The sequence below is a fragment of the Equus caballus genome, chromosome 25, assembly GCF_041296265.1.
Source record: "Equus caballus isolate H_3958 breed thoroughbred chromosome 25, TB-T2T, whole genome shotgun sequence".
Taxonomy (NCBI): domain Eukaryota; kingdom Metazoa; phylum Chordata; class Mammalia; order Perissodactyla; family Equidae; genus Equus; species Equus caballus.
This window is the reverse complement of record NC_091708.1, coordinates 27,444,487-27,465,918: the sequence shown is the minus strand read 5'-3', so window position 1 is coordinate 27,465,918 and position 21,432 is coordinate 27,444,487. Positions and strand designations below refer to the sequence as shown.

Below are 21,432 nucleotides of genomic sequence, written 5' to 3'. Positions count from 1 at the left end.
CTGCTGTGTACAGGCCCTGTTCTGGGCGCTTGGCATGTATTAGTTCCATTAACCCTGACGGCAGCCTTATAATCAGGCTTCTTGTCCCTGTTCACAGATGTGAGGCTCAGAGAGGTTCAGTGACTTGCCCAAGGTCACACAGCCAGGGCGTGGTGGAGCCAGGACTTGAACCCAGGCAGGCTGCTCCGTCTTTGCAGTTTGGTAGCTACACAGCCTGGGCTGGGACCTCAGGAAGGAGCCGTCCGTCCAGGGCGGGAGGGCCGGCTGGGGCTGCAGAGAGGACGTGGCTCTCCCGCTGGGCCGTGCAGGACATTCACTCGGTCAGCAGCGTTCAGAGGTTGGGACCCCAGCGACCTGGGGGGTGCTGTGCACTAGAGCTGTTAACCCAGACCCTTTGGGGAACTTCGTGTCTTTTTGGTTTTATTTTTTTTCCAGCTACTCAAGTAATAGGTTCAGAGCGTAAAACGCAGACACAGGCGGGCAGTGGAAGGACCCACACGTCCTGCCTGCTACAGCCGAGCTTTATTAGCAGCTTTTGTTTTTTTAGATACAGTTCTCATGCCATAAAATCCACCCGTTTAAAGTGTACAGAGCAGTGGCTTTTAGTATACTCCCAAGGTGGTGCAACCATCGCCACTATCTAATTTCAGAACATTTTCCTCACCCCCAGAATTCCTGTGCCCATTGTGCAGTCACTCCCCGTTTCTGTCTATAGATCTGCCTGTTTGGGGCATTTCATGTCACTGCATCGTAGAATATGTGGCCTTTGTGTCTGGCTCCTTTCTCTTGGCATAATGTGGCAGCATATATCGTGAAGTCGTTCTGATGACTGAATAATATTCTGTCTATGGCTGTACCACGTTTTGTTTATTTGTTTATGAGTTGATGGACATTTGGGTTCTTTCCATCTTTTAGCATCTTTTTTTTTTTTTTTTTTTTTTGGTGAGAGAGATTTGCCCCGAGCTAACATCTGTTGCCAATCTTCTTTTTGCTTGAGGAAGATTATCCCTGAGCTAACATCCGTGCCCGTCTTCCTCTTTTTTGTATGTGGGATGCCACCACAGCGTGGCCTGACAAGCGGTGCCATGTCCGTGCCTGGGATCTGAACCCACAAACCCTGGGCCGCCAAAGCAGAGCCCACGAATTTAACCACCATCCACCAGGCCGGCCCCTGTTAGCATCTTCATGTAGCTTCTTTCATTCCTTTCTGTGTACATTTTTATGTGATTGATATTATACAGTATATACTAGTTTGCATCCCACATTTTTCACTTGCATTTTCCCAGGTAATGGAAAACTCCTGAACACAATCTCTAATAGCTGCGTGATAATATTCCATCTTGTGGCTGAATTATCATTTACCTAACTGTTCCCTTGAAGTCAGGCATTTAGTTATTTCCAACTGAAATAATAAGGTTTTACAAGGAACCACAAATGAGAGAAACCTCAGAGAATCTTTCCAGAAGAGCTCCCGCCAGTAGGCCTGTCTGTGCCAGCAGGCTGCTGAGCCCAGTGGGGACGGGAACGACTCACCCCAAATTACTAAGAGGCGTGGATTGGACCAGGCGGCATAAAGAAGCTTCTTCCCCAGGCACAGCAGGGTGGCCAGCGGCCCACTCGTCCCCAGACCCCCAGATGTTGAAGGAGATGTTAGTATCATGTCACGCCCCCGCCCTCCCAATTTTTACGTTTCCTTTTAGGATTTTTTTTCTTTTTGCCCTCCACAATATGGTCATACACACCCTGGAGAGCACAGAGCATGCATAAAGAGCTCAAAATTAAAATTGCCTTGATTATCTAAACTAAGAATGATTCCAAAATATCAGGGACTTGTTTTTAATTTCTGAATATGGTATAATTAACTAATGCTATCAAGCTTTATTATTTGGAAACCTGATTTCTCTGAGTATCAGAAAACCCTTGCGTACGGCCTTTGCTGGTACATTTTCTTTCATCATTTCCCAAATAGAAGGAAAGCACTTTTTTTATTGAGATATAGTTGACGTATACCGTTGGGTAAGTTTAAGGTGTACAACGTGTTGAAAAAAATAAAATAAGATGTCCTGTAATTCACCGCTGAGAGACAACTCTGGCGGACACTTGGGCGTTTTTTTGAGTCCCTTTAACACAGTGGAAGACGACGTTAGGTGGGCGGTTTGAGGGTAGTATTTAAAAGACTGAATTTGAAAGTAAAGCGTGTCCACTGCAGAAGATGTAGAAAATCCTAGGCTTAGGGGAAAATCAGTGCAGAGATTTTGATGTGTGTCCTTCCGGAGTGTCGTGCTCATGTGGGATGTGATAGCATAAAAACAGTTCAGCAAAATTGGGTTCAGACTGTTTGCCTTCTCCCGCCCTCTGTGACAATGTAGCATTGAGATCTTTCCATTTCCGAAAGAGCTTTGCAAACTATTAAGGTACAGAGCAGTGTTATGTGATCCCATTTTTGTTTTTTTAAGGGAATACAGGGGCCAGCCTGGTAGCGTAGTGGTTAGGTTCATCCGCTCTGCTTCGGCAGCCAAGGGTTCGCTGGTTTGGATCCCAGGCATGGACCTATGCACTGCTCATCAAGCCATGCTGTGGTGGCACCCCACGTACAAAATAGAGGAAGATTGCCACAGATGTTAGCTCAGCAACAATCTTCCTCAAGCAAAAATAGGAAGATTGGCAAAGATGTTAGCTCAGCAACAATCTTCCTCACCAAAAAAAAAAAAAAAAAAAAAAAAGGGAATACATTCATTTGTCCATACTTATGTATATATGAAGTGAGTTCCTAGGAGAATGCCCAAGAAACTGTTACTGGTGGTTCCTTCTGAGTCTCAGTCCCAGGGCCTAAGACTTGATGGTTGGGGGCCTGAGATGTGTGAATATTGCAGAGGCAAGATTTTTACAATTTGTACATAACCCTTTTTTCCTGTTTAACTATTTCTACTCTTTGCTTATGTTGTTTTGTAACTTTTAAAAAGTTTAATTGGAAAAAAGTCACTATATGCCATTCAATATTCTACGTTATTTTTTATGGCCTTACGATATCACCGCGTGGATATACCATACAGTATTTGACGGATCAATTCCTAGACATTTAGGAGGGGGTCCAAATTATTTGTGTAGCTTTTTCTTTTGCCCTAGCCATGATGATCTTCTCGGGGTTAATTCCTAGAAGTAAAGTTGCAATGGTTTTTGCACCATTTTGTGCAACATTTCTTAGCAGGTTTGAGCCAAGTTGTGTTCCAGCTGGAAAGTGCGAGTTGCGCTGTTAATCCTGCCTCACGCAGATGGGGTAGTGGAGGCGTTTTGGTGTTCAGTTCCGTTCTGCTGACCATAAATGTCAGCCATGTTTGAGCACCACCCAGGTGGTGGGCAGGATAATGAGCCCCGAAGATGTCTCGTCCTGATTCCCAGAGCCTGTGAATATCTTAGGTTCTATGAGAAAGGGGAATTAAGATGACAGATGCAATTAAGGTTGCTAATGAGCTGACCTCGAGCTGGGGGGAGGAGCCTGGATTTCCCAGGTGGGCCCAATGTAATCATAAGAGTTCTTAAAAGTGGGGGAGGGAGTCAGAAGAGAGCACCAGAGAGATGGCCACGTGAGGAGGACGTGGCCTAAAGATACTGGCTTTGAAGATGGAGGAACATGGCCACCAGCCAAGGAATGTGGTGGCTCTAGAAGCTCGGAAAGACAAGGAAATGGACTGTGCCCTGGGGCCTCCAGAAAGGAACTTAGCTCTGCTGCCATCTTGGTCTTAGCCCAGTGAGACCGGTGTCGGGGGGCTGACCTCCAGAACTGTAGGATTATAAATTTGTGTTCTTTGAAGCCACTAAGTTTGTGGTAATTTATCACAGCAGCTACAGGAAACCAATACGGTTCCTACTGTGTCCCCAACACCTGGCATAGTGCTGGCCTTTAGGAGGTGCTTGCTTCTCGTCTAGATGGTTCTATATATTTACTCATTTGCCCAATCTTACAGGAAACAAAAGTAGTTTCAGGGGCCAGCCTGGTGGCGCAGTCGTTAAGTTCGTGCAGTCCACTTTGGCGGCCCAGGGTTCACCGGTTCAGATCCCGGGTGCGGACATGGCACCGCTTGGCAAGCCATGCTGTGGTAGGCGTCCCACATAGAAAGTAGAGGAAGATGGGCATGGATGTTAGCTCAGGGCCAGCCTTCGTCAGCAAAAAGAGGAGGATTGGCAGATGTTAGCTGAGGGCTAACCATCCTCAAAAAAAAAAAGAAAAAGTTAAAAAATATATATATATTAAAAAAAAAAAAAAAAAAAGAGTGGTTCCATCTGAATTCCCACCAGCCCTGTCTGAGCGCGCCTGCTTCCCCACAGCTTGCTGGCAGCTGCTGTCAAGTTTAATTGTTCCCAATCTGATAGGTGAGAATTGTATCTTGATGTAGCTTTATTTTGCAGTTTTCTTATTATGAGTGAAGTTGAACCTCTTTTCATATATTTAAGGACCATTTTTTATGTCTTTTTTGTAATTCATTCATGTCTTTTATTATCCTTTTGCTATCAGAAGTTTGGATTTTTTCCCCCTAAATTTAAGAACTCTTTCTATATTAGGGTTAATTAGCCCTTTATCTGTGATAGATCCGTTACGAGTGTTTGCTCCCTAGTTGTCCATGTCTTTTGACTTACAGAGTTTTTTCAACATGAAAGTTTTTTGTTGTCATCTAGTTTACTCATCAGTCCTTTCTTTGGTGGAATCTAAGTTCAGAAAACCTTTCCCTATGCCCAAATAGAGAGGATTTTTGCCCGTTCTTTCTTTTAATCCTGGTCAATGCATTTTTTTCTAGATCTGTGGTCTGTTGGGCATTTGTTCTTGTGTAGGGATCCGATGTGGGTCTGAATGGCTACGTGGTTGTCCCAGGCTATTCAACAAGCCCGTCTTTGCCACCGTGACTGGCGATGCTGTCGACGGCGTTTCTGTGTGTCCCGGGGCCTGTTTCTGGTCCGTTCCCCCGTCTGTCCATCTCCTCGTGAGTCGCTGCCACACGTCAGAGGACAGAGGCTTCGGCGTCACTTTTAGTATCCAGCACCCCCTCTTACAGCTCTTCTGTATCAGGGCTTTCCTAGCCATTCTTGCATTTTTATTATTTTTTATTTAAAAAAATGATCATTTAAAAAATTAATAGCTTCATTTTTTTAGAGCAGTTTTCGGTTCACAGAAAGATTAGCAGAAAGTACAGAGTTTCTCGTAGACGTTTTCTCCCCCCACTCCTCCATACACAGTTGCCCCCAACGTTAGCATCTTGTATTAGTGTGGTACACTTGCTACAAGGATGAGCCAGTAGTGATTTATTGTTACTGACTGAAGTCATCGTTTACCGGCCCTGATGGTCCAGTGGTTACCGTTCGGCAGCTCTTACCACCTGTCGCCCCGGGGTCATTTCCCAGTCAGGGAACCACACCCCGCATCTGGCTGTCATACTATGGAGGCTGCGTGTAGCTGTGATGCTGAAAGCTATGCCACCAGATTTCAAACCCCAGCAGGGTCCCCACGCTGGACAGGTTTCAGTGGAGCTTCCAGACTAAGACAGACTAGGCAGAAGGACCTGGCCACTCACTTCCAAAAAAATTGCCCATGAAAACCCTGTGAACAGCAGTGGGGCATCGTCTGATACAGTGCTGGAGGGCAAGAGGATGGAGCGAAAAGACTGGGCAGGGTTCCACTCTGCTGCCCACATGGTCGCTAGGAGTGGGAATCCGCTCAACAACACTAACAACAGAGCCCGTAGTTTCCATTAGGGCTCACTCTTGGTGTTGTGCAGTCTCTGAGTTTGAGTGACAATTGCATAAGGTCATGCAGAATATCCTAAAAACCCTGTGCCCTACCTACCATCCCTCCTGGCAACCACTGATCTTTCTTCTGTCTCCACGGTGTTGCCTTTTCCAGAACATCGTATAGTTGGAATCGTACAGCATGCAGCCTTTTCAGACTGCCTCATTTCACTCAGCCGCATGCATTTAAGCTTCCTCCACGTGCAGCTTTATTTTTTCACATGAACTTTTATATCAGCTTATCAAACAAAAGCTTATTGGTGTTTGTTTTGGGATAATGTTAAATTTTCAACCGAAGGGGAACTGACGTCTTCATGACGCTGAATCCTTTCCAGGAACGGGGGATTTTTTTTTCTTTGTTGAGTCCGTTTTGAGGTTTGCAGTTTTCTCCACACAGGTGTTGCACGTGTCTTGTTAAGTTTATTCCTGAGTATTTCTCTCTCCTGTTGCTGTTGTGAATGGGGCTTCCCTTCTGTCACATCTTCTAACGGGGCACTCTGTGTGTGTCAAGGCCGTGGACTTAAACTGGAGAATTCCCCGGTTCCTGCAGGTCTGCGGAGCAGCACAGAGCAGGGGTGGGGCTGGGCTCCGGGCCAGCTTTACCCCCACTGACCAGAGGCCCTGGGCCCATGGCCTCTCTTCTCTCCCTCCCGCCCTGGTTTTCTCTCTTTCCGACTGAGGGAAGAATGCACACTCTTTCCCGCAGTGTCATTTCAACCAGAACAAAATGGTGATTTGTGTTTTTACCTCTTTGCCTTCCCTTGGATTGAAAAAACCGGATGCTCTTTCCCTGCGGCGATGTGCAGAGCCGGGCTGCACGCCCCAGCCTCCCCCCGTGGCCCGGCCTTGTCAAACTAAACCGTCACGTAAATGGAACACGTCTCCTGCCTGTCTGCAGGAACTGGCAAGGACAGGACTCCGTTCATTCGTTTATTCCCTCCTTCGCTGATTCGGTCAGGCGCCTTCCATGTGCCATGCAAGGGGCATGCAGCACACTGGCCCTGAACTCAGTGCTCCCAGCCCAGCAGGATCTCAAACCATGATGAGGGCTGGGGGCACACTGCAGGGTGCTCGGGGGAAAGACCTGCCTTGGAGGGGGGTGTCATTTGATCTGAGATCTGAAGGTTGAGTAGGAGACATTCAGGTGAGGAATGGAGGGAAAATCTTTTGGGCAGAGGAATAGCATATGCAAAGGCCCTGAGGTGGGAAAGGGCTCCATGTGTTCATAGAAATGAGAGGTGACAAGTGTGGATGGATTGGAAAAAGCCGGAGGAGAGAAACAAGAGATGGACTGGCAAGGTAAGGCTCTCTCAGGCCAGGTAAAGGAGGAGCCTGGAGGTCACTAGGAGGTTTTAAGGAAGGTCTGACGAGATCAGATTTGCAGTTTGAATGGATCCTCTTGCTACATAGGGAAGCGTGTTAGTCAGGGTTCTCCAGAGAAACAGAACCAATAGGAGATAGGTAGATGGATAGATGGATAGATGGATGGATGGGTGGATGGATGGGTGGATGGGTGGATGGGTGGATGGGTGAATGGGTGGACGGGTGGACGGGTGGACGGGTGGACGGGTGGATGGGTGGGTGGGTGGATGGATGGATGGATGGATGGGTAGGTGGATGGGTGGGTGGGTGGATGGATAGATGGATGGACAGTTGGATGGATGGATGGATGGATGGATGGGTGGGTGGGTGGATGGATGGATGGGTAGATGAGTAGATGGATAGGAGGATGGGTGAGTGGATGGGTGGATGGGTGGATGGATGGATGGATGGATGGGTGGATGGATGGATGGATGGGTGGATGGATGGATGGGTAGATGAGTAGATGGATGGGTGGATGGGTGAGTGGATGGGTGGATGGGTGGATGGATGGATGGATGGATGGATGGATGAGTAGATGGATGGGTGGATGGGTGGATGGGTGGATGGATGGATGGGTGGATGGATGGATGGGTGGATGGATGGATGGGTAGATGAGTAGATGGATGGGTAGATGGGTGAGTGGATGGGTGGATGGGTGGATGGATGGATGGGTGGATGGATGGATGGGTGGATGGATGGATGGGTAGATGAGTAGATGGATGGGTGGATGGGTGAGTGGATGGGTGGATGGGTGGATGGGTGGATGGATGGATGGGTGGATGGATGGATGGGTGGATGGATGGATGGGTAGATGAGTAGATGGATGGGTGGATGGGTGGATGGGTGGATGGATGGATGGGTGGATGGATGGATGGGTGGATGGATGGATGGGTAGATGAGTAGATGGATGGGTGGATGGGTGAGTGGATGGGTGGATGGATGGATGGATGGGTGGATGGATGGGTGGATGGGTGGATGGATGGATGGATGGATGGATGGATGGGTAGATGAGTAGATGGATGGGTGGATGGGTGAGTGGATGGGTGGATGGATGGATGGGTGGATGGATGGATGGATGGGTGGATGGATGGATGGGTAGATGAGTAGATGGATGGGTGGATGGGTGAGTGGATGGTTGGATGGGTGGATGGATGGATGGATGGATGGGTAGATGGATGGATGGGTAGATGGATAGATAGAAGAGGAAATTTATTATAGAAATTGACTGACATGATTATGGAGGTCACACATTCCCATGATCTGCCCTCTGCAAGTCAGAGACCCAGGAAATCCAGGAGTGTTATTCAGTCCGAGTCCGAAGGCCTGAGACCCAGGGGAACAGATGATGTAAGTTTGAGTCCAAAGGCCAAATAGTTGTGGGGCCAGTGGTGTAAATCCTCGTCTGAGTCCTAAGGCCCGAAAAGCAAGGGCAGCGCCATCCAAGGGCAGGAGAAGAGGGGCGTCCCAGCTCCAGCAGAGAGCGTGAACTCACCCCCCTCCGCCTCTTGTTCGCTTCAGGCCCCCAGTGGGTGGGATGAGGCCCACCCAGACGGCGAGGGCCATCCGCTTTCCTCGGTCTCCCTGTTAGAGGCTCATCTCTTCCGGAGACGCTGCACAGACACACCCAGAAGTAACGTCTTCCCAGCTCTCTGGGCGTCCCTTAGCCCAGTCCAGTCCCCCCGTCAAATTAACTGTCACGGGAGAGTGCCGGAGGGGGCGTCGACGGTGGAAGCGGGAGGCGGGTTAAGAGGTGACTGGGTCCAGGGGAGAGGCCACGGTGGCCTGGCCCAGGGTGGAGCAGTGGAGACAGAGCAGAGCGAGCAATTCGAGCTCCTTCCAGAGGGGAAGGTAAAATGGGTGGGCTTGATGATGGACCCGTCAATGTGGAGGTTTTGGGGCTTGAGCACTGAGACGGGAGCCCTGGACGGAGGGTCGGAGAAGGTCAGGGCCTCCATCTGGGGCCGCAGCCGTAAGCTGTGCTGTTCCAGGCAGCAGCAGCCAGTCTCCTGTGGCTATCAAAACGGAGCTAGCGTGAGTAGGGAAATGAATCTTTAATTTTATTTCGTTTTAATGAATTTAAATTTAAATAGCAGTGGCTGCCGTCTTGGACAGCACAGATATGGAACATTTCTGTTACTGCGGAAAGTTCTTTTCGACAATGCTCGTTTCGAGAGCCTTGAGTCATCTGTTGGAATGTCAGGTGAGCAAATACAAGCCCGAGGCTCCAAGTAGCAGTTGGGCTGGGTGCCAGTCCTTCTCTGCTGCTTTGCTTGCTGGGTGTCCTCAGGCAAGTGACTTCCCCTCTCTGAACCTCACTCCTTCATCTATAAAACAGGACACTGTTCGCTGCCTCCTGTGGGGCTTATTAAGTGTATGTGTGTTTAGAGCTAAATAGTGGGGGGCAGCTGACTCTGCGAGGCCCTCAGAGGGTCCACAGCTGTCACTCCTCCTGGGGTTGACCTTTGTAATTGCTCTGACGCATTGACTTGGTAGCCAGACTCTCCTGCGGGAAGAGCCCACGAGTGGCTGCTCCACCCTACCTCTGACCTTGACCCAGAGTTTGACCTTGGGCAAGTCCTTCCCCTTCTCTTGGCCTCGGTTGACTTGGAGCAGGTGTTGACTGAGGGCTGCCCGTGTCCCGAACAGAGCGAGCCATGCTGACAGTGGAAGTGCTCATGTCAGAAGAAGGAACCAGAAGGAAGCAGGCGCCGTGCTGGAAGTCAGCAGCCATCGCGTCTGCCGGTTCCATCCGTGGCCTTTCTGGTCGGCTTCTGCCCTGTGAGGGCACCAAGCCTGAGAGACCCAGGCCTTTCCCGCAGCCGGCTCCAGAACCTTCTTAGCTCCACCTTGATCCTCTTTTTTAAAAAATATGCGCAAGGTTTCCTGACTTCTGAACTGTTGGGAAAAACGCATGTTGTCTCATTAAAACTGCATTGCTCCCTTGTACCAGGAAAATAACCCCAAAGCCCATTAAAGTTTCATACCTGACACAGAAGACTATTAAAGATTCATAAATGCAATAAAACTCTTTAGCAGAATTTGAATTTTCATTGTGGTGATCATACAGTCAGCAGGGTCCTCAGTGGAAGCTGCAAAATCCATTTGTGTGAAACCTCGGGCAGGTGGCGAAGAGGGCCGGGACCGGCTTCTTTCCGGCCCTTGCCCAGTGCGGCCCCACTGTGCGCATGTGTCCCCACTGTGCGTGTGTACTGGGAGGATGGAGTCCTGTGTCCCAGCTCCGCACGGGATCGAGTTGTTACAGATTTCTCTCCTGACTTCCTCTGATGGGGGAGCTCGGAGCGGCTGCCATCCACCCACGGGTTCTTTTTGCTCATTTGCGTTCAGGTCCATGAATAGAGCGCCTACTGTGTGCATAACACCAAGTGCAGGGCTGAGAGGTTCCGTAAGAGGTGGAGGATGGAGATGCTGGTTTTCTTAAAGGAGGGGTTGACACTAGGTCGAGCAGAGGCTTTGCACGCTGGCAGGACGAAGGCCAGTGCCGGCTCTTGTCGCCTCCCTTTTGGCCTCAGCCTGCCCACCTGTAAGATGGGGGTAACTGTTGGTGCCTCGTGGGCGTGGTCAACATGTGGGGGTCCGTTGAAGCTGCAGGCGGGGCCCAGGGCGGAGGCAGGTGGAAAGGTGGGGAGATAGCTGGGGGAGACCGTGACGAGGCAGAGTCATAGGTTTGGCTGGTAAGTGACCCAGGGGTCACTTCACGGGTAAACATGGTGCTTCAAAAATGCAGCTAACATTGATGGAGCACCTATTGTGTGCTAGGAACTGTTCTACCTGCTTTTTATGCGTCCATTCAGTAAATACTCATTGACTACCTACTGTGTGCCAGGTGCTTTTTGAGGTGCTGGGAATCCAGTGAAATGTATGAACTCATTTAATCCTAAGACCTATCTGTGAGGTATCACTGAGGCTGTCCCCACTTTCAGAGAAGGTAACTGAGGCACAGAGAGGGTAGGGAAATGACCCAAGGTCACACAGCTAATAAGTGGCAGAGTCTGGAGTTAGACCCCGAGGGCAGACTCCTGGGTCTGTCTGTGCTCATAGCCACACATTGGATGGCCTCTCATTTAGTCTGTAACACTCTAGTACATGGTGGTCTTGCTTCCATTTGGATGGAGGGAAGGCTCAGAGTGGTAAAATTGTTTTCCCCAGGTTTCTTGACCCTTAAGGAGACCGGCTCACTCCCAAGCCTGCTGAGCACTTTCTGCTGCTCCCTGGGCCTCCGCCCGCCGCTCCTGGGCCCCGCTCAGCCAGAGGGGAAGTGAATTCCTGCATCCTGGTGCTTGGCCAGGTTCAGGGGAGACCGGTGTCCTGTCCTTGCCGAACTCCCTTCACGCTGTCCTTGGAGCGTCCCCAATCCAAGCCTGTCACTTGAGCTGTGGATGATGGAGGAGTCGTTCCTCTGCCTTAAAATGAAGGGCATTCCCGCGATCCACCCTCCGCTCCTCTGTCACTGGTGATAAATAGGATGCCTCGGTGACAAATAAAATAAAGCCGCCTGTATTCCTTTATCCTTCCACGCCTCCGTCGGCGCCGTGTGCAAGCTGAGTGATGCTAGACACTTGCTCACACTCTCACCTGTCTCTTCCTTCTCTGGTGGGTCATGTTGGGTGAGTTCTGGGCGGCCTGGTGTTTTCTTGGTTAATTAGCCTCAGGGTCTGGGTGTTGCTGTCGCCTCACTCTGTGGCCCTGGACACGTCCCGGTGCTTTCTGGGCCTCAGTCTCCCCATCTGTAGGAGACCCCTTGGAGGCCCTGACAATCACAGCATCTTCGCCTCTGGATCCCCGTGTCCTCTAACTCAGGGCTGGCTTCGGTGGGTCAGAGAAAGTAACTTTCCAATGAATAAACGAATGGAGCTATTCGTTTTCAAGACCTTCAAACGTGCCACCTCCAGCTTCACGTCGTACAAACCGTTGGAAAAGGGGACACGGTCAGCATTGAGACTGGGAGAGCACGCAGGGCGGGGGTCTCCCGTCCGTTCGCCATTTACAAAGTGCCTTCTGCGTGCCAGGCATGGTGCTGCGATAAAGGGGGCACAGGCTGGTGGACAGAATGTGGGAAAGCCGGGCTCGCGTGCTGGCTCGCTCGTTCACTTCCTGGGCGACCGTGACCGTGAGCAAGTCGCCTGACACCCCTGAACCTGTCCCCTCCGTTTGCAAGGGAAGCTCATGAAAAGCTGTTGAAAACCTCTCGTGGGTCAGGCTCTGTGTTGAGGGTCCCATTGGATTCTCACAGCCCCCTGGGAATTGCTGGTGGCGTCGTGCCCATTTTACAGGTGTGAACACTGAGACTCAGCGGGTGCTTGAGAGCTGTGCAGGGCCACACGGCTGCTATGGCCGAGTCACCTGGCTTCAGAACTCAGGCATCTTTCTCCTGCACCCTTGGGATGGGGCTCCGCACGCCACTGGCCTGGGGCTGCTGTGAGCAGCGGGGAGACCCTGGTTTTATTCGAAAGTGGTTTGTGGGCTCTCGATGACAGTGAGCCTGCAGACACCTGTTCTGACAGGCTTCCCGGAGCTCAGAAGCTTTCCAACAAGTAGAGGAAAGAAGAGAGGGTTGGACATGGAGAAATGGGAGTAGCTCAGCTGCTGCGGAGGGCTGTGTGGGGACCCCAAAGCCAAGCTCAGCAGTTTTCAAACAGGCCCCGGAGGAAGAAGAAAGACAGGAGAGGACTGGAAAGAGATGGGAAGATGGGCCCACGGGCCCCCGTGCGGTTGGGGTTTCCGGAGCGTGACTCCCGTTTCACGCCTGCTCCCCAGGCGGATGGCACGTGGACGCCACGCCGCCTCTCACAGATCTACTGGGGTGCGTTTCTTTAACCAGCGTGAGGGGAACTGTGACTAGCACAGCAAACCTGTGACTTCGGGGATGTTATTAGTGCTTAGGAGGAGTCTGCAGTAAGCAGCGCGTTGCTGAGTCACAGGACTCTCCGAAAATGACAGGTGCCAGGCTCAGGGTCGGGGAGAATAATCAATTTGGAAACCAAGCATTAAATGAGCACCCTCCCCACAAGAACCATTGTCCCCCATGGTTACTGACCCCCCCAACCCCAGGGATGCCAAATTTAGCTAACATGAATTCAGGACACCCATTTAAATTTGCATTCCAGATGAACAATGAGTACTTCTTTTTTAGTGTACACGTCCCGTACTGCCTTTGGGACATTTCCACCCCCCCAGCCCCCTCTTGCTGTGGAGGCCCAGGCAGATGCTTGTGGAAGGGGGTTGTCCCTGTCTGCTTCCCTGGACCTGTAGGGAGAGGCTTGCGATGCCCTGACACATCCGGTCTCTTGGACGCTGGTTCCTTTAATTAAACTGCTAGGATGAAATAAATGTGCGGAGAAGATTTTAATTAATTCCCTCAGCTTAAAAAAATCCAAAGCTATGGAGAGGGGTGCTTAAGAAAATAGAGCACTTCAACAGATGGAAGGTGCCACCGGGGCTCCAGCTCGGAGCTGTGGGGGCAGCTGGGTGCAGAGGAGAGGGGTCCTGCCGGCAGAGCGGGGGACGCTGTTGAATGCTTTGTGCGCAAGTGGGCACGGCAGGACGGGAGTTACCCCTCCGCTCTCCGTAAGGCCCGGGTGCCTGCAGACACACTCCTTCTCACATCTCTGCTTCTCAGCATCCGCAGAGAGGCTGGGAGGGGGCTGGTGAGGCAAGGGGGAAGAGGCAAAGTCCCTTCCTTCATGCATACGCACTTATTGAGCATCTTCTGTATGCCAAGCCCTGAACCAGGTGTTGGGTCTCGTCTCAAGTTCTTTACAAGGAGACTGGCTGGGGTGGCCTAAGTTCTCGGGGACCCGGGTTTCTCAACTAGGGAGCTCAAAGATGTGTAAAGAGAGAGAATTGTGGATATTGCTGGTGGCATTAAGAAAGAGATGCTGATGACTGGAAATTGGGAGGAGTACAATCTGGGGCATGGACCCCCTTTTTACACCCGAGGACTCTGAGACACGAAAGCTGTCGGAGGATTTGCTCCAGCTCCCATGGCGCGGAAGTAGCAGCGCCAGGATTCGAACCCGGCTCTGGTGGACTTTGAAACCCTTCCCCATGGCGCTTGGCTGCCTCCTGGAGGATGGGGGGTCGTCGGAGGTTTTTAAGTGGGGAGGAATGTCACGAAAGCAAAAAGTTGAGGAAAAATAAATCCGGTGTTAGGTCCGAGGCCGGTTTAGACGTAAATGCCCAGAGGAGGGATGCTGGCTCAGGGACCCAGGTATGAGGAGGCAGGGACCCAGGTGAGGGCACCGGCAGGGCTGGAGGCAGGTGACGATGGCGTGGGACTTGCTGGAGGGTCCACTCAAGGGAGTAAAGGCAGAGCTGACGGTGGGGGCAGGGTTTCAGACCTGGGTGCTGCGTGGCAGGACACTGGCGTTGCACATGCTGGATAGAGGCCACGCCACGTGTGCCCGGGCAGAGCTCCTGACAGCAGCCTAGTAGGGCCAGCCTGACGTGGGTCTGCACCCTGGCTGTCCTCTTCACTAGCTGTGTGACCACCAACTGTTTCCTTAACCTCTCTGAGCCCCTGTTGCTCTCTGATGAGAGGGAGAGCAAGGATGCCTGCTTCGCAGAATGGTGAGGATATTGAGTATGGAAAACTATGGAAAGGGACGGACGAGGTGCCTGGCACACAGTCAGCATCTGATAAATCGTGGCTTGACATTGGGGGCCCCAGGCTGGTGTCCCATGCTGGTCCCCACCGGGCTGTGGCAGACATGGTCCTGGAGCCAGGAATGGAGGGGAATGAGGGTCGGACTTTTCATTCATTTGAAGAACTTTGATTGACTTTCCCCCTGGGTGCTGGGCCCTGGGGACACAGTGCGGAGAGGCTGATGGGAAAACCCGGTTGTAGCACAAAACTGAGCCCCATCTCGACTGGGAGCAAGGTGAGAGCAGGGGCGGGTCTGTCCGGCTCAGCACGCAGCCTGGCACAGAGCCTGGCACCTGGTAGGTGTGCCGTACCAGCTGTCGGATGGGGAGGTGGAGGCAGAGATGCAGCGGGCCCTCTGGGAACCCCTCAGAGCTGGTGCAGGGGGCAGACAGGAGGGGTGAACTTATAACCACTTTCTGTACCGGAAACTCCCCCCCACCCCCCCCCACCCCCCCCCGCAGGCGACGGGTCAAAGAGAAGACGGGAAACTGGAGTCCAGGTTTCCGCTCCGTCTCATTGTCCCATCTTTTTTTCTCCTCTTTCTCTTCCAAATTCCTGTCTGGCTCACTTTTTCCAAAATTTGCCTTGGAAAATGCTGGAAAAAGCCCCGGGGGGTTGATCACGTGCCGTCAGCAGGCTGGGAGGCCAGGGAGGAGGAACAGCAGCCACAAATAACTGTTGCTATGAGGCTGCCCTTCAAGGTCACGGGTGCCTGTGACCCCGGGCAGCCCCTTCACGGCCGGCCAGGCACCTCATCTCCCCAGCTCTGAAGGGCAGAGAAACCCCGGACGCCTCACTATAAACGAGCTGCAAGTCCTTCATCTCACACTGCAGGGTCCTCCCGTCCGACCTCTTCGATCTTTGTCACGTTTTTATTTTTATTGGAAGGGTAGTTTGTTTCCCCAACCACTATTTTTTTAATCCATTCATTGAAAAATGTGTTTTTATGTTACAGAATAAAACCGCCTGCTTGTTGTAAGAATCTTAAGCAATATGTTATGCTTTAATGGGAGCTTAGTTTTCTCATTTATTGCACCTTGTTTTTTTGAGTAAATTAGAATGTCGTTTACATTTTAAGATAATATAAGAATGCATGCTTGGGGTGAAAATCTCCACAATGTGGACTTGCAGGAGGAAAGTCCGGGAAGTGTGCCTTCACGCCCCGCCTCCTCCTTCCTCATTCCACCCCCAACAGGCCTCTAAGATAACTCTCGTCTTCTAGATAAGGGGACAGACCCTTGGGAATCTTGTTGTAGACCCACACCTCTAAGCCACTGCTAGGTTGGGGGAGGTGGGCCTTTCTAGTAACAGGAGCTCAGGAGCAGGATTGGAAGATTGTTGACTTGCAGTGTGACCCTCAGGCATCTACATAACCTCTCTGAGCCTCGGTGGCCTCCTCGGTAGGCTGACCAGGGAGAGAATTGAGATCACGGCTCTGAAGCCCCTGGCGTGAGTCCGTGTCCTGTCAATGGCCCAGGTGACTGTGTTGTGTGGTGGTCTCGGCAGGTTGGGGACCAGATTCTGGAGGTGAATGGGCAGAGCTTCCTCAACATCCTGCACGACGAGGCGGTCAAGCTACTCAAGTCGTCCCAGCACCTCATCCTGACGGTGAAGGACGTCGGGAGGCTGCCCCATGCCCGCACCACGGTGGACGAGACCAAGTGGATCGCCAGTTCCCGGATTGGGGACACCGCCACGAACTTGGCAGGGTCTGGCCGCCCTGCTCCCTCTGAGCCCCAGGACCACACGGCCTGGCCGTTTCTGAAAGCCAGTGATGGCCCCTCCCATCCCCCCAGCGTCTCCTGATCCGTCATGATGGCGCCAACTCTCAGAGCCTGCGGTCCCAACACCGGGGTTCCTTTCATTTGCGGGGCATGCATAACCTTGACACATCCCTTCCCCTCTGCTGGCCTCTGTTTCCCTTAGAAAGCTGCACTGCACGATCCAACTCTCTCGTTCTTTATTTCCCTCGGGGAAATCACTTACTTCTGAGTCCTTAGTTGCTTGTCTGAAAAGTGAGGATCCTAATAACCCTGCCCCCATCCCAAACCTGCTAATGAGGATCCTATGAGTTACCTTGGGGAGAGGATCTTGGAAGTCATAGTAGGACCCAGTGGCCAGATGGCTGCAGAGTTGCTAATAATCAATGTGTCTCTTTTGGATTTCCATGGGAAGTCTCAGACTGGCCATGTACCCCCAGAACATCTCTCTTTCTCTCTCCCTTTCTTCCTTTCTTCCCTCCCTCCCTCTCTTTTCACCTGCACAATGTTACAAATTTTTTCAATTAGTTGCCAACATTTAAAAAGATAGCAGGTTCTCCAGAAAAAACTGGGTTTCTGGCTGCTTCTTCAAAATCAGGAATCGTGGCAGCTCAAGTCCGTGTTTTTTTTGTGTGAAAACGGGCTGGAGCTGAGCTGCCCCTGTGAGCTGCGTCTCGGGGGCTCCTGTCACCCATGTCCCCACCCTTCCTGGAATTGGCCTGACCTGAGGCCACGGGGCAGTTGTCGTTTATTCCCTCCTCGAATTGCCTGCCTGGTCCTGTGGGGTCGGAAACAACTCAGGAGCCCACTGGGCCCGGGTTTGGGAGTGCTGTCCACGTGGTTGATGGCAAGCCGCCCATCTGCGCCGGGTTCACAGTCCCTTGAGAAGCCCCAGCAGGTGGAGGCTGTGGTTCTCACGAGGCTTTGCTCATCCCGCAGCCCGTGCCTGCATGAGCTGCCCCAACGGCAGCTGAACGTGCTTGTCTTTCTCCGTAGGTTTCCTGGGAATCCCACAGCAGACGGGACGAACAAGGTAAGATGCTCCCCGTCCCTGGGGAGCTTCGGCGTCTTCACAGCGCCCCGTGTGTGGGTCCCTGGGCCCGGCAAAGTGGGCCGAGCGACCCCCGGCCATGACCTCATTTTCTCGGGGAGTCAGCCTGCTGACTGTCCTCCGTCCCCCGTGCCACACACGCCTGTGAGTGCCCCGAGGTGTTCCGGGTACCACCCCAGGCACCGGGGGTGAGGGCAGGGAACAGAACAGGGCACGTCCCTGCCGTCACGGAGGTCACAGCCCATGAGGGAGACACATGTAGAAACCAACCAGCCTCCACACACAGCTCATCACAAAAGCTGCTCAGGGCCATGGAGGCAAGGTATGAGGAGTTGGGAGAGAGGGTAACAGGTGAGACCCCTGACGGGGATGCGAGGAGGGGAGGGGGCAGGCAGAGGCTGTCTGAGGTAGTGACGTGGTGTTTGGGCTGTGGACCGAATGTTAAATAGAAGTTGGCGAGATCAAAGCGTGGTGCAGGAGCCGGAGGAGGGATGTCGTCGGAGGGCGCAGTGTGTGCCACAGTCCTGAGGCAGGGAGAGGGTTTGTTGAAAGGAAGGAGGGCTGGGAGGAGTGTAGTAAGCGAGGAGGTGTCAGGGAGGGGCTGGCGGCGGGCAGGACAGCCCATCACACCTGGCTTCCGGGCCACAGAGCAGGTTTGGCTTCCACCCTGAGATGACGTCTGGGCTGCTGCTGAGGGGCTTAAGCAGGGAGCAAGACGAGGAGATCTGTGTTTTTACGGGCTCCGTGTAGGTGACAGGAGAGTCTGAGGGGGCAAAGGGAGCCCAGGTGGCATCCTAGACACAGCCGAGGAGGGTAGAGGCAGTGGCAGGCAGCGGGTGGAGTGTGTGTGCAGACTGGAGCTGTATTTTGGAAATAAAGTTGCCATTATCCCCAATTTCCCAAGGGAGACTTGAAACCTAGACCATAAAACGGGAACCCTAATAAGATTGCTCAACCCTGAATGGTTGCAAGGATCTGATGAGGTGACGCGTGTAAAGTGCCGTCTAAGCCGTAAAGCACTTTGCAGCCGCGTGAGGCCATGTACTCAGAACACATCGGTGCATCTCCCGCAGGTGTGCCTCGTGGGCCCAGACCACCGAGGGACCACCCCATCCCTCTGCGGTGCGGTCGCCGACGTGGCCTGGCCCCTCGGCTCCCCAGCAGCTCCCAATCCCGGGCCTCTGTCCTCCTGCCTTTCAGCTGGGGTTCTACAGGGGGCCAGTCGGCTCCCAGGTCACGCTAAGCAGCCTGGGGAACCAGACCCGCGTGGCCCTGGAGGAGCAGGCCCGGCACGTGCTCACCGAGCAGGAGCGCGCCACCATGGCCTACTACCTGGAGGAGTACCACGGCGGCAGCGTCTCCGTGGAGGCCCTCGTCATGGCCCTGTTCGAGCTGCTCAACACCCACGCCAAGGTGACCCGCGCCCCCTCCTCGGGCAAGACCGCGGGCTGGCGGGGGGCTGGCTTCGGCTCTCGAGGGCCCTGCGTCCTTGCCTGCCTCCCTCCCTCCATCCCACACTCCTCTATGGAGAACCTGCAAACCCTCAGGCCTGAACTGAACCCTGGGCGAGGACGGGGGACCCAGGGAAAGGGTCAAAGTCCCCTGTGACTGGGGCCTAACACAATGGCTTCCAGTGCTGAGCGTTCATTTAGAATCATCTGGATTGCTCTTTAAAAGCAATGCCTGGGCCCCACCCCACTGGTTAACGCCACACATCTGTGGATGGGGCCAGCCCCCGGGTGACTGCCGTGCTGCCCACTTTGAGAACTCTGCTCTAGTGGAAGCCTGTGTGAGGGTCAGAAGCTGCACAGAGGAGGAGGCAATTAAAGCCACTGGGGGTGGTTACATTTGGGAAGACTTAAGACAGGAAACCTGAATTGGAGAGAAGTGGGGGAAGGGCATTCGAGGTGGAAGGGAGGGCCAAGGACTTCCTGCTGAGATGCTGGCCAAGGAGAAGGTGAGAAAGGAAGCCGGAGAGGGAAGCAGGAATCAGGCAATGCTGAGCCCGGCATCCAGGCACAGGTGTTTGGACTTTGTCCCAGGACAGTGGGGAGCCATGGAGGGTTAAGGAGGGAGGCCAGTGGTCAAGTTTGCACGCAGGTCATTTCGGGTAGCAGGGAGCCGGTCGCACCTGCTGGTGGAGCTCCCTGCTGAGTGCCCCCTCTTGCCCCCCACCTCCAGTTCTCTATCCTCTCTGATGTGAGAGGCACCATCTCCCCCCAGGACCTGGACCGCTTCGACCACCTGGTGCTGAGGCGGGAGATCGAGTCGATGAAGGCGTGGCAGCCCCCGGGCCCTGGGGCCGGGGACACCTGCTCCACGGTCTCCTACAGCGACACGGGCTCGTCCACGGGCAGCCACGGCACCTCCACCACCATCAGCTCGGCCAGGGTGAGCTGCCCCTGCCCATCCCTGGCCTGGTGGCCAGCAGGGGAGTTCAGAGACTGGCTCTGGAGTGAGCTGGGTCCCGTACCACCACTCACCAGCTCTGGGCCCTGCCTCTCCGAGCCTCGGTTTCATCACCTGTGAAACCTCCTAACTGTTGAGTGCCAGCTGCGTGCCAGGCATGGGCTCTAGGAGACCACTAAGGAACAAGACAGATGTGGCCCTGCCTCCTGGGGCTCACAGTCTGGGGGGGCCAGGCTGGGGAAGAAAGGTAAAAAACAGAGTCCTGGGACAAGTAGAATAAAATGATGGCAATCCGTGGGAGGACCCCACGAGAAACGGTGGCAGTGAATTCATGGTAGTCGTGACTGGGGTCGTCCCTGAGACCCCCTCTTGTCTGTGGAGCCCCAAGCCTAGCCAGACTTCCTCCCGGACTCGCCAGCCCCCCGAGAAAAGCATCTGGTCCATCTCAGGGTGTGTTTCTTGGATGGTTGGAGGCCAATTAGTCCCAGAAGCCTTTGCAAGGAAGGGGCACAGGAGATGCCTGGCTGTCCATCATGGGGGACCAGCAGTTATTACCGTCTGTGCGGTGGGAGGAGCAGGGCTGGAGGTCAGGAGAGCCGGCTGGGCTCCCCGCTCTCCTTTCCGTCTACATCATTCGTCATCACAGGGAGAGAGAAGGTCGTGCTTCTTAGACGCTGTCGCTCCCGGATGCTGAACTCTGAGCTCCTAGGGGTGGAATCTCCGTTAGACCAGGGGCAGACACAGTTAGCTGTCCTGTTGGAGGAGCAGGATCTCTGAGGGTGCGGTGATGTCTGAGGTTGCAGACGCACGTGGTCCGTGGGTTAGATGGCCCGTGAAGCTGCCGTGCATCCCTCCAGGCCCCAGACGTGGCTGCAGAGGAGGCGAGGTCACGCTTTGGGAGCAGGTCACTTCTGGGCCAGGGAGGAGTCTGTCCCCTGCCCGGGGCTGCAGGTGTGGCTCTGTGCCCCTGCTTTGAGGGGGCACCTGGGTGATGAACTGGCTTCAGGCCGTAGGGCCCTGGCCCAAGGGCCCATTTCTCTCTGGGTCCAGCTCCACCAAGTTTGACCTTGCTAATGTCCCCTTGGGGCTTCAGGAGCCATGAGTCACTGCTCTAAGACCAGGGGGATTGCACAGAGTCCGGTCATTCTGGATGGTCCTTTTAGAATCAGGGATGAGAGGTCCAGGGGGTGGGATGGGGGGTGTTCCAGCCTGGGAGGCAGATCTAGGTTTAAGCCACGGCTTCTCGGAGCCTCAGTTTCCCCCTGGGTGCAGTGGCCCGAGGCCGTGATGGCAGCTCAGGCTGCAGGGCTAGAGCATCTGGGTAGCTGTTCTGCCTGGACAGGGCTCAGTGCCAGCTCAGCGCTAGCCCACGGTGACCTCGTCCCAGCCCAGGGGTCCCTCCATACCTG

At 53.4% G+C, this 21,432-nt stretch overlaps 1 protein-coding gene across 8 annotated transcripts in view; it reads left to right on the top strand.

Moving 5' to 3' along the window:
* Positions 1-21,432, top strand: part of WHRN (whirlin) — an 86,308-nt gene that overhangs the window by 46,842 nt on the left and 18,034 nt on the right. For 6 of the 8 annotated variants that reach the window (XM_023628735.2, XM_023628736.2, XM_014736001.3 and 3 more), the window contains 4 exons: positions 16,310-16,512; positions 17,560-17,596; positions 18,815-19,027; positions 19,796-20,005. In XM_023628735.2, the coding sequence (XP_023484503.1) occupies positions 16,310-16,512; positions 17,560-17,596; positions 18,815-19,027; positions 19,796-20,005 (663 nt within the window). The remainder of the gene's footprint in view (positions 1-16,309; positions 16,513-17,559; positions 17,597-18,814; positions 19,028-19,795; positions 20,006-21,432) is intronic. The other 2 variants (XM_070252022.1, XM_014736002.3) reach the window with 1 other exon arrangement.